At 45.8% G+C, this 12,642-nt stretch overlaps 1 protein-coding gene across 3 annotated transcripts; it reads right to left on the bottom strand.

Annotated features, from left to right (window-relative positions):
• Positions 1-455: 455 nt before the first annotated feature.
• Positions 456-10,914, bottom strand: KCTD6 (potassium channel tetramerization domain containing 6). 3 transcript variants are annotated; one of them, XM_040994736.1, is made up of 3 exons: positions 10,847-10,914; positions 3,670-3,739; positions 456-1,850 (listed from the first exon to the last, which is right to left on the bottom strand). In XM_040994736.1, the coding sequence occupies exons 2-3, from the start codon at positions 3,694-3,696 to the stop codon at positions 1,164-1,166; spliced, it is 714 nt and encodes a 237-aa protein (XP_040850670.1). In that variant the 5' UTR covers positions 3,697-3,739; positions 10,847-10,914; the 3' UTR covers positions 456-1,163. The 3 variants fall into 3 exon arrangements, with proteins under 3 accessions (XP_040850670.1, XP_040850672.1, XP_040850671.1); XM_040994738.1 differs by lacking the exon at positions 10,847-10,914 and adding an exon at positions 5,101-6,421; XM_040994737.1 differs by lacking the exon at positions 10,847-10,914 and having other exon boundaries at positions 3,670-4,158.
• Positions 10,915-12,642: the final 1,728 nt, after the last annotated feature.

The raw sequence follows: 12,642 nt of genomic DNA, 5'->3' as shown, positions 1-12,642 counted from the left end.
TAGAAAGTTCTCACTATAATTAACATAATCCTTCCTGTGAGTAACTTTCAAGAAACAGGATCAAATCACTTATGCGAAATACGACTTCAGTGAAACGAATAGAAGTACCTCCGTTTCCCCAACCGTTCCAGATCCTTCATTCAATGCAGTTTACTTCTCCTCCTTTGAAACAAACTTAGCAGTGGTGAGAAAATGCACTTGTCAGTGACCACAGCACAGGAGCAGAAAGTGGCGGAAGAATCATCTTGTCCTGTGCTTCCTGAGCACAAAGCTGAAATAATAATCGTATTGAGAGCATGACAATCGAAGAAAACGATCATCTTCAGAGAGCACCACTCTCAGAAACTTGTCAAACTGTGTATTTGGGGACACAAAGCCAACAACACATACTAGAGACAAGAGATGGTTTTCTCCCAAATGTAATAATAATCAAGAAATACAAACTTAGTTTTCATATTTCATTTTTTATTAGCTTTTTTTTTTTTTCTGGTAGACAGTCCACTTGGGAATTATACTGTACCAGGCATAAGAAGTAAGATTTCTACCACAGAGACATTTTGTATTCAGAATCCAATATAAATATTTCTAGTCAGACATTTCCATGGCTACAGATATTTGGTTGCTTGATTTATATGCATAGAAAGAAACAGTTGTCATAACTGTAAGAAGCAGTACTTTACAAGTACTTTTAAATGATTGGAACAGTTTTGCCTTAATATTACAATACTGCTTATCGGTTTGGAAAGTAGGTCATCCTACATGATGTTTCAATTTTTCTCAAAGGCATCACGACTATACAGCTTATTCTTTCATTCCTGTATTTTATAGCCTTCTAGTTAAGTTAAGGGCCACTTTATCAGAAATCATTTTAGCACTGTAATAATTATAAAAAAACAAAGCTCTGTTAAGGGTAGATTATATCCATAATTTTCAGATTTCTTTTTATAAAAAAGGTATCTGGAGACTCAACAGGCACATGCATACTCAGGGTGAAGGGACAAAATAGGAGGAGTCTGGTAAAACACAAAACATCCTTCTGGTCCTCAATACCTTCAAATAAATACAAATATTAAAAAAAAAAATCTCACACTGTGATTTAAAAAAAAAAGTCTCTGCCATTTCCTGGGGAACCAGTTTCCAGGAACTTCTCTCTGGGTTCCAGATCAGTCATCCGTCTTCCGGGCCAGCCTACAGAAAGTCCAGTTGTGCTCCACTGTGTTCTCATTGGCCCGCTCACTCATGTGGTGCACGCGCGTGTTGCGGATCGTGAAGCCTTGTTTTGTAATGTATTCCATCAGGTGGACCCGCAGAGACACTTCCTGGTGATAATCACAGGGCCCAAATGTAAAGGACACCTGGCAGTCTCGGGTGTCCATCATGTGCTTATTCCACTTGGTGAAATAATTGGAGATGCCTTCTAGTAAGGAGTGGACCTTGGTGGTTATGGTTAACTGGGTGATGATGACAGCCACTGGATTGGAGTACTTAGAAAGCTTCCGAGTGCTAGACAGCTCCACAACTTCTTCGAAAGTATCCACAGGATACAAAGGCTTTGGGTCATTGAGACACTGAATCAAAGGTTCAATCTGGTAAAAATCGGCTTCTTTTCGAAGCAGATCAAACTCCTTAAAATCCAGGGGTAAGGTCAACTCTGAAGTTCTTAAGAAGTTAAGCACGTATCGGAAAAGAGGTCCATCCCGATCGATGAAATAATTGCCTTGAGGGTCTCTAGCTGTGGGGAAGTCCCCCCCAAACATAGCTCCAAGCATGGAATCCGGGTAACGCGTCAATGTGGTAAGAGACGTTGTATACAAGTGTCCACCTACATTTAACGTGACTGGGTCAGTCATCTGAAATTTTTTAAAAAATAATCAGTCATCTGAAAGTGTGAAACACCTAACTCTGACAAAACTACTGGTAATAACAAGCAACCAAGTTAGGCCACCAGATATTCAGTCATTCCGTAATGCAAAATGGCATTTATTGCAATGATAAACCCACCAAGATAAAGGAATCTAACATTTCCTCTGTGGAAAAAAATTTTTGTGAAACTGATTGTAAGAATGGAGGATATGACTTTCAGAACACACAGCTTCTGGCCCAGAAGGTATAGGTCAGGGGACATTACAGGTCAGGAAAGATCAAACTAAAATATATCCCATTTAAGATTTTGTCTAATTTACAAAAACTAGCTCGTATTTTCCCAGTATTTTTATATGTGATAGAATTAAAATGATGTGATAATGTAAAGACATCTACTTTCAATATTTTTGGGGGATTTTTCCATCCAAAGAAGCAAGAAAATCTATGCATTTTTAAAAAATCCATAGAACTAACACTGATAACTATCTCATGGAATTCGGTTTCAAATATGGAGTTAAAAATACATAGCTGGGACAAGACAAACCAGATACAATACCACTGCACACCCTCAGCCTAACTGCAACCTTAACATTTTATAATCTTATAGCACAGTCACTTTTGTAACATCAACATCGTAACACAGTCTTCAGTTCTGAGAAGTAAGCTTCTCTAAATAATACATATCTTCAGTTTTAGAAAACATATTTAAGAAAAAAAAAAACACAGATATAATTCAGGTACTAGGCAAGCAAAACATTTCTGACCAAAGGAATAAATGCGCAGGGAGACCCAGGACACACCTCCAAGGCAGAGAACAGTCTCCCCGCCATGGCTTCCACACCACTATCTGCTAGAAGCTCTCAGTCATCACCACCCCGGAAGGACAGGTTTTAAAAATATACTCCAAAGACCAGAAAATCAGGCCTCAAGGCATTATAAAAGTTACTGAGAGGGCCCGGGCGGTGTGGTCTATTGGCTTAAGTCCTTGCCTTGAACGCTCGGCAGCTCCACTTCCCATCCAGCTCCCTGCTTGTGTTCTGGGAAAGCAGTCAAGGACGGCACAAAGCCTTGGGACCCTGCACCTGTGTGGGAGACCCAGAGAGGTTCCTGGCTCCTAGCTTCGGATTGGCGCAGCACCGGCTGTTGCGCTCACTTGGGGAATGAATCATTGGACGGGAGATCTTCCTCTCTGTGTCTCCTCCTCTCTGTATATCTGACTTTATAATAAAAATAAATAAATCTTTAAAAAAAAAAAGATAAAAGTTACTGAGAGAGCCCAGTGCGATGGCCTAGCGGCTAAAGTCCTCGCCTTGAACATGCCGGGATCCCATATGGGCATCAGTTCTAATCCCAGAGGCCCCATTTCCCATCCAGCTCCCTGCTTGTGGCCTGGGAATGCAGTGGAGGACGGCCCAAAGCCTTGGGACCCATGTGGGAGACCCAGAACAGGATCTGGGCTCCTGCCTCTGGATTGGCTCAGCTCCGGCTGTAATGAACATTTGGGGAATGAATCATTGGACGGAAGAGCCTTCCTCTCTGTCTCTCCTCCTCTCATCTGCCTTTCCAATAAAAACTAATAAATCTTAAAAAAAAAAAAAGTTACTGAGAGTTCAGACTGAGTTTACCTCTGTTAAAATACAACAGAAAATGCAAAAATAAATAAATAAATAACCACCATATGCTGGCTGAAGTGGGGAGAGAGGGTGCCTGCATAAATCAATTTTCATTTTATCTAATTAGGTAAGGGGAAAAGGTACACAACGATAACCTGCCAGGGTTCAAAACACATCTGTGGGAACCACTCACCATATAGCCCCATTCTCCATTATCCATCTGCTCCAGCGCTGCGTCTTCAGGAGCCCAGGTTCCAGGCAAACTTCCAGAAGAGGAAACATACATTAGCACATCGTGCTACGAAAACATACAGAATTGGTTTTCCCACCCAACAGAGCAAACCAAACACCCAAAACCATCATCTGTGCTGAACTACAACCTACCAAACAACGTTGGCAAAGACCTGGAGAAGACAGCATTCCCAAGTCCTTCCAGAAACATCCACCTAAGGACCAACATTCTGCACAGAGGACAACTCCATACCCCAAAAGGAAGAGCCTCGGAAGGAAATTGGCCATATCTCTTCTAGGAAATCCAATTTTTAGAATTTCTATAACAACTGAGAACTAACTCTGCAAATTTATGTTGGTACAAACTTTAGTATGATCCTTATCAAAAGTTATTCAAGAGAAAGAAAGGGGGTTGGTACTACATCCCAGTGGACTATGCCACCACATGTAGTACTAGGCTATTCCACTTCTGACTCAGTTCCCTGCTAACAACCTGGAAAAAGCAGCAGAGGATGGTACAAGTACTTAGACCCCTGCCTCCCCCACATGGGAGACCCAGACGAAGTTCCTGGCTTCAGGTTGGCTCAGTCCCAGCTGTTGCAGCCATTTGGGGAGTGAATCAGTGGAAGGAAGATCTTTCTATTTCTCTTTTTCTTTGTAACTCTGTCTTTGCAAATAAATAAATGAATCTTAAAAGTGGGGGTGGGGGGAGCTGGAGGAAAGCGTCCCAAATTACCAAATCAATAATCTCCCAGGATGCCACTGTTACTTTCTGAGAAATGTTTCAAAATGGTATTCATTTTATAAAAAAAACTAACTATACTTTTCATAATGATATATTTCTCTTCTCATAATAGAATAGAAAACAATTTAAATGCCAAAGCACTGGATCACAATATGAGACCAAAAGAACCTACCAGAGTCAGTCAGACAACACTCAAACAGAGTCTGCCTCAAGACATGGATAAACATCCAGAAACTAAGGCCTCCAGTTTGAATTTATTTTTTACAATTCAAAAGCACTTAAACAAACAGTTTCTCAGCTACTATATAGCCTTAGTCAGTTCCCTCTCACACACTTTATTTCCCCAATCAACTTGCAAAGCAAACTGCAGAGCAAATTTCAGAAGCTCTGGCAAGGGATGGTAGAAAAAAAAAAAAAAAGCCTGGACTCGTGGGTATTCATCCAGGAAAAGCACTGGCTTTTTTATGTGGTCTCTGAACAGATCCACTTTTCCTACTTCTAGAGGAATCTGGCACACAAGTCCCAGAACAAGCCCCGGCTACAGAAGATCACAAAGGCTCTTTCTCAAAAGGTCACTCAGGCATGTAGAGAACATTTGCATAGCACAGCAGGGACTGAAATCAGAGCCCGAAGCATCTAGTCCTCCACCTTGCAAATCCTTCAAAGCAAACGGGCTCCAGTGAGGACCAGACGACGCCATGCAGTCAGTTTTCATTCTTTACACTCAGCAGTTGGATAGAGACAGGCCTCCACATGCTACAGGGTGTGAAACGGAACAAATGTCAAACTCAGACGGTCGTGACAACCTCTCTTTCCTCTGCCTTGCTTCATAAATTGTATTTGAAACAAACAGAACCAAGGATTGGGCTTTACCAATTTGTCTTGCTGGCATCTGATTCAGTTACTGATAATAAGAGATCAGTCACTCTGCAATGTAAAAGGCCAATCATCACAAAGTTCTAGAAAAATGTTCCTCTTTGACATTTGCCATCACCCAAAGTATTCATTCCTGACAGCCTCGTTAACCAATCATTTAATCAACATCTATTCTAAGTTAACCATGAGGGGGGGAAACAGCTATGTGCAATGGGTTACACAGAAACAGGAAAGCACATTCTTGCCCTCATAAAGTTTCTAGTCTATGAAAAACCACATGCACAATGAAGTACAGAACAAACTTCAAAAGTGCAATACAGATGAACCAGCAGAGAGACCCGTGGGAGGGAGAGCAAGCATCCACATTGAAAAATATAGATCCCTGGCAAAAGCTCATTCCGTGGAACCCTGACAGAAAACCCAGACAGAAACAGTGAAATCTGGATAGGAACATCTTTTCCTCCAAGCATACCAAGCAAGCATTGCTGTCCCTACTTTGGAAATGCAAAACAGACACTAGCAGGTTAACGTCCCACAACTAGGAGAAGTGACTAAACCACAGTGTCTTCCAGCTCCTCACCTGCATCTCCCCATAACTCCCCTTCCAGGGTAGAAACTGACAGAAAACAACCCAAGAAACAAGAAATGGGAAGGGATTAACTTTAGACTCCACCTGCCAGGTATTTATGGAGAAAGCTTATAGTACAGGTAAACAAAGCAGTCACAACAGGTTTATAGAAAGTCCTAAGGCAAAAAAATGAGCAATCAAACTATTCACAAATGGTTGCTGCTGTCCAGGGGTGGGGTGGGGGAACAGACATCAGTGTTAACAGCTGGTATGCAACATCTGTCCACTATGAGTTTTTTTTTTTTTCTTTACTGCTAAATCAAAACAAGATAACTCCTGAGCGATCATAAACAGCAAATTAGATAATGTCCCCAAATCTGATTTACACCAAAAGCCAAGGTTCCGGTACAAAGTCATAATGAAACCTCAAGCTTAATAATTCAGCAAAGCAAGTACAGAAATCTATACAAACCCATTTCTTAAGAAGCACCCAAAAGCCTTCCTATAATGTATGTAAGAAACATTTAAAAAAAAAAAAAAGCAGCAAACTCACTGCTGGTCACTTCCAAAATAACGAAACTGTTTTAAAAGTGTCAAATTGTTATGGGGGAAAAAAAAACCAGAATTGATCTGCTCCTTGCTTCTAAACATGCCCTGTGTAGAGATACTCAGGTACAACCCAAAGGGGTTATCCAATAGCTGCAGAATCAGCTTCTGAATTCTGAATAGATGACTATCAGGGACATTTCAGAGACAATGCAGATGAATGAAATAAAACATACTCCAGGGGCTACGGTCGTGGCATACCATTTAAAGTTGATGCCTACAATGCCAACATTCCACGTAGATGCTGAGTCTCAGCTACTAATAAGCCTGGGAAAACAGAGGATGGCCCAAGTCCTTGAGCCCCTGCACCCATGTGCGACACTGAAGAAGCCGTCTCCTGGCTCCAGCCTGGCCAGCCCCAGCCACTGAGGCCATTTGGGGAGTGAGCTGGCAGACAGATCTGTCCCCATTGCTTTCTGTAGCTGTGTCTTTCAAATAAACAAAACAAATCTTTTTTTTAAGAAAATAATCCCAAAGAATTTCCGGGAGAGCTTCAATCTCTTCTACTAAATCATTTTCCAAAGCTGCTAACAATTAGAAAATGATTCATTTTGCTTTTCATCTTTTCTCCCTTCTGGCACCGTCTCCAGTGGAGGGCTTAATGAGAAGTTAAATGACCACAAGAAAGACAGGCAGCAGAAGGAAGAATCTGAAACGGGCATCAAATGGATCGGTTTGACTCAGTGAAGGCAAAGAATCTTTAACAGCTCAGAAAATTTGCCAGCAATGGAGATCACGAAGCTAACAATGAAACAAACTTCCCTTTACGGTGACTTTCCTTACTAAAGATTCTTTTAAGACAGCCAATGTAACCACGCACAATGAGACATTTCCAAGCCAGTTTCTGACCTTGTCAAATCAGTTCACCTGAAAAGATCTGAACTTTGATGCAAATAAAATTTGTGTGCTAATAATATTGACCATTCTCAAAAGATTACAAAGTAGCACTGAAAATTTATCCATATTGCAACTTCAGAGGTTTTTTGCAACTAACTCTGACAGTGAAATGTTAGCAGGTAAATTAAGAAAAATATACACTAATTTTGTAAATGAAGGATTTACAGAAGCCTTAAAAGATATTATAAATTCTTCCAATGTAGCAAATCTGAAGAATGTACAATTCAGCAAGTTAGTAACCCATGAACTCCTTAATGCCATTAGCCCCGCTGTGGCAAAACTGCATTTACAGGCCAACATTAACAGTTGTGATGAGCCAACTTAACAAGCATTCTGAGCTTATCATTTCTTCCAGAGCCTAAGAATCAGCAAGGACCAAAGCTCTACTCCTATAACAAGCTAAGCCTCACAACCCAGACCTCCGAACTTGAATGAACAGCAAAGAAAACCTTCACTGCCTCTGGGAGCTACCGACAAGCCTTTTCAAATGCTCCTCTCCTGGCCCCTCTGCGTCTGGCATTCAGAAAAGACTCAATAAATTCCCTCTATCTACACTTACCTTCCAAACTGCCTTTGTACTGAGTTTCTCTGTTCTTGAAATGTGGGAGTTTGAAAGTGAGACACTTTTTATAGTAACTAGTTCAGCCACATCTAAGAGAGTCTTCGGGGTTAACACTCCCGTACAGGCCAGCACAAGCAGCCAGGCATACATGGATAAGGTGATTACAGTGTTAGAGTATCCTTAACCATGCTACAGCACAAGTGGATGTTCCATTTTTGTTTTTCTTTCTAAAAGTAATTATTCTCTCCCTCTTTCTTTCTTTCCTCTCAACCTCTCAACGGTCTAGAAGAAAAGAGGTCTAGGTTGAAAAGTGACCCTACTACTTCAAAATGTCAAATAGTCACAGCATCGTAAAATTCCTCAGTCTTGGGACTGGTGCAGTAGCCAAGTGTCTAAAGTCCTCCCCTAGCATCCGACAGGATCCCATATGGGTACTGGTCTGTGTCCCGGCTGCTCCACTTCTCATCCAGTTCCCTGCTTATGGCTTGGGAAGGCAACAGAGGATAGCCCAAGGCCTTAGGACCCTGTACCCATGTGGGAGACCTTGAGGACGTTCCTGGCTCCTGGTTTTGGATCAGCTTAGCTCCAGCTGTTGGGGCCACTTGGGGAATGAACCAGCAGACAGATCTTTCCTCTGTCTGCTCTTTCCTCTCCTCTCTGTAAATCTGACTTTCCAATAAAAATAAATAAATCGCTTAGTCTCCACTAAGTAAAAGTGATCAGACCACCTTTCCAAAAGTAATTATGCCACTTAAGCACAACACAAAGGCCTAGAGGTTAACATATCAGATTGAAGTTCCAATCCAAAGGCTACACAGGCGGGTACACAGGAAAGACAACTGGTCGCCAGGGAGGACCTGCCTCGCACTTCTGCTCCCTTACCAACTATGAGGCCTTGAGTCAACCACTCATGTGCCCAGCCTTCTCCCTAGGGAAATGGAGAAAATAAACTAGGTTGCCAATACATTTGCAACGCTATCTTACAAACGCTAAGTACTTCACACATGTGAAAATAACAGCGGCAGTAGAATAAACAAAATTTCTGCAAGTACACTGAGAAACTTAGTTCAAACATAAGCAACTTAGGACTCTGGCCTGGGGGCAGGGCATTACAAACAAGGCCTCTTCATCTGCTCCAAGTCTTCCCGGCCCTGTGGCTGCAGAAGGAAGAGCATGGCTGCAGGTGAAAGGCAGCATCCAGCTCTCAGCCCGACCCCTGGGGAACTGGACTGGAGACCTTCGCAGCAACTTCTCTAAAGCGTGACTCAGGATTATCTCTGTGAGAAAGACATCCAACTGAACACATGAACTCCATTTTAAATAGATGCTAAATATCAAAATACAGGACATATGGTGATTTACACGATTCACCCCAGTATTACTTTGTGTGGTCATGCTTTGGTTAAAACATGATTTATAAACAAACAAACAAATCACAAGGGCCTTGCACAATAGCTCAACTGGTTGGTCCTCCACTGAAAGTGCCAGCATCCCATCTGGGTGCCGCCTGTTCACGTCCTGGCTCCTTTACTTCCCATCCAGCTCCCTGTTTGTGGTCTGAGAAAGTAGTAGAGGACGACCCAAAGCCTTGTGACCCTGTACCCACGTGGGAGGCCTAGAGGAGGTTCCTGGCTTCAGCTCAGCTCAGTCTGGCCTTTGAGAACATTTAGGGAGTGAACCAACAGACAAAGATCTTTCTGTCTCTCCTTCTCTCTGTAAAATCTGCCTTTCCAATGAAAATAAACAAATCTTTAAAAACAAAACAATAACAACAAAAACTCCACAAAACTTAGGAGCTAGAATCTATGGCTATTCTGGCCACTCAACCCTTCTTCTGTGCGGCACCACATCAAATCAAGCAATTAGCACGAACAACCAAATCAACCTCGTTGACAAAAGTATCATTTTCTTTTGCCTGGCATATCCTGTGCCCGGGTCTGTGCTCAATGTTTTCCCCTAATTGTTCCCCTCTCCCAAGACCACTGCTGTGCTAGGACATCCGTGATCCCAGGGGGATTCGAAGGAGATCCTACGCCTACCCCGAAAAACTCCTAAACACCAGATTGGATGATGGTGATCCCAGGGTCTCTTTGCCACCCAAACCTTTCCTACCACACAGTCCTAAAAGTAGGCTTTTCAACCTGTTCCAGAATGGGCATACTTGCACAGAAACAGGGTAACTTCAGCAGAATATCCCCCACAGGAGCTCTGTCACGGTTCATTCCCCAGTCCCACGCCCCCAGCCAGCCTCCTGCAGCCTTCCAGCCCAGCAGGTGCGGCAGAGGCTCCCCACGACTACAGCCACATATCACTTCTGACATCGAGCACAAATCCCATCTGGAAGAACTCAGCTGCAATCTGAGGGTCTCTCCGGAGCAGAAGCCCCTGCCTTCTGCCTTAAACCAGGACACACGCGTTGGTTAATAAGCGCCAGTCTTAACCTTCCCGCCCCCCTCCCCGGGGGGAAAAAAAAACTATCATTTTCAAGCAAACCCGAGTGAGTTCCCCGTGCCGGCTGCGCTTCGCTGCTGCCCCACGAGCCAAGCCCCTCACCACCACCTGGCCCGGGCGCGCGCGGGGCGGGCGATGCTCGGGCCCGGGCGCGGGGCGCGCAGTGCAGCCCCGAGCCCCGGCCCGCCCAGCCGCTCCATCTCGTCCTGCGGGCCCCGGAACCGCCGCCCAGGCCCCGCCGCGGGCTCGTGCCAGCCCCGGGACGCGCGGTCCCCTCGGCGCGGCCCCGCCGCCGCCCGTCTCCAGGGCTCCCCGCCCAGCTCCTGCTCCTCAGCCTCGCCGCCCCGGCCCCTCGGCGCGAGCCTCGCCGCCCCGGCCGCCCCCGACCCCGCCCCAGCCGCGGCCCCGCCGGCTCCGCGCCCGCCCTCACTCACTGCGCGCCGCGGCTGCTGCCCGGCCGGGAGACGCCGGCGGCCCGAGAGCGCGAGCGTGGGGACGAGCGAGCCCGCGCCCGGCGGCGGCGGCGGCGGCGGCACAGGGGACGACTGAGCCCGAGCCCGGAGTTGCGACTCCAGCTGCCCAGCGCGGGCGGCGCCTTCCCAGCACGGCAGCGAGTGCCGGCGCCCCCTATCGGCGGAGCGAGCGGGAGGCCCGAGGGCTGGGAGAGGAATAGTGTGCGCGGCCTCCACTGCAGCCCCGAGGCCCCGCCCCGAGCCCCGAGGCCCCGCCCCAAGCCCCGAGGCCCCGCCCCGACTCCGCCCTCAGCCCGGAATCCGCTCAGCCCGCGCCGTTCACGCTTTGCTAGTCGTCGGTGCTCATCCAGAAGGGTACGGCGAGTTCTAAGGCGAGGAGAAGATGGGCAACATTCAACAGCTAGCAGACAAAATAATGCCAAACTTGTGATCGATCCTACTCGAGGGGAGAGCCTGAACAAGAGGAGGGGGCCTCTGATGCAGACGCAGTGGCCAGGCGAGGCTGCCCTCCACCCCGCCCCAGCCTGTGTCCAGAGCCCTCCCTTGGGCCATCTTCCTGCAGCAAAAGGCAGCCAGGTCTGAAGGCTAAACAAGGTGGAAGTCAGGTGGAGAGAGAGGGGCGAGCCATTTTCCCCAGCCAAAACACACTGGGCGGGGGCTTGAAGCTTGAGGGGGGCTTGGCCCTGGATGAGGCTCCTTGGTGCTGTCCCCACTTCCACGTTTAGGATGGGAAATTATTGAAACCCTCAATCACTCCGAACCTGCTGTCGCATCTCTGTCCCCATCCAGGTGGAGGCAGTTAGCTATACAAGTGTAACATTAGCTTTGGGCTTTTTTTTTTTTTTTGGATTTATTTATTTATTTGAAAGGCGGAGTTACAGAGTGTGAGGTAAAGACAGATCTTCCATCCACTTGTCCACTTCCCAAATGGCCTCAACAGCCTGGACTGAGCCAGGCTGAAGCCAAGAGCCAAGAGCTTCTTCCCTGTTTCCCGTGTAGGGACCCAAACACTTGGACCATCTTCCGCAGCGAGCTGGATCCAAAGTGAAGCGGCTCTAACATGAACCGGTGTCGAAGTGGGATGTCGACATTGTGGGTGGCAGCTTGTCCCACAACACGACCAATGCTGGTCCCTGGTTTTTGCCATTGGCATTTCTCTGCAATCCCATGTGGGCTCTGGTCTGCGTTGGGGCTGCTTTACTCCTCCACTGGGGATAACCACTGGCATGGGCTGGCTCTGGGGTTGAATTTGTCTCAACACGATCATCAGTCACATCTGATACTTGGCTTTTCTCCAAAAACTCAAATGGTTGGCACGAGTACTGTGTGGTTACATTCACAAAGACTAGGTGAGTTTACAGAGAAATGTGTGTGAAAATCATCAGCCACAAAACAAGTATCCTTTTTTATTAGAAAGATATACAGAGAGGAGAAGACACAGAAAGGAAGAGCTTCCATCTGATGATTCAGTCCCCAAGCAGCCGCAACAGCCGGAGCTGAGCTGATCCAAAGCCAGGAGCCAGGAGCTTTCTCTGGGTCTCCTACACAGGTGTAGGGTCCCAAAGCTTTGGGCTGTCCTTGACTGTTTTCCCAGGCCACAAGCAGGGAATTGGATGGGAAGTGGGGCCTCAGGGATTATAACCAGAACCCATATGGGATCTGGGCTTATGCAAGGTGAGGACTTTAGGCACTAGGCTACTGTACTGGACCCATATCCTTTTTAAAAATTTTTATTAATTGTATTGGAAAGGCAGATA

Source organism: Ochotona curzoniae, unplaced genomic scaffold, assembly GCF_017591425.1.
Source record: "Ochotona curzoniae isolate NIBS_2020 unplaced genomic scaffold, NIBS_Ocur_1.0 contig_908, whole genome shotgun sequence".
NCBI classification, from domain to species: domain Eukaryota; kingdom Metazoa; phylum Chordata; class Mammalia; order Lagomorpha; family Ochotonidae; genus Ochotona; species Ochotona curzoniae.
The sequence above is the reverse complement of the archived record's forward strand: the minus strand, read 5'-3'. Positions and strand labels throughout refer to the sequence as shown.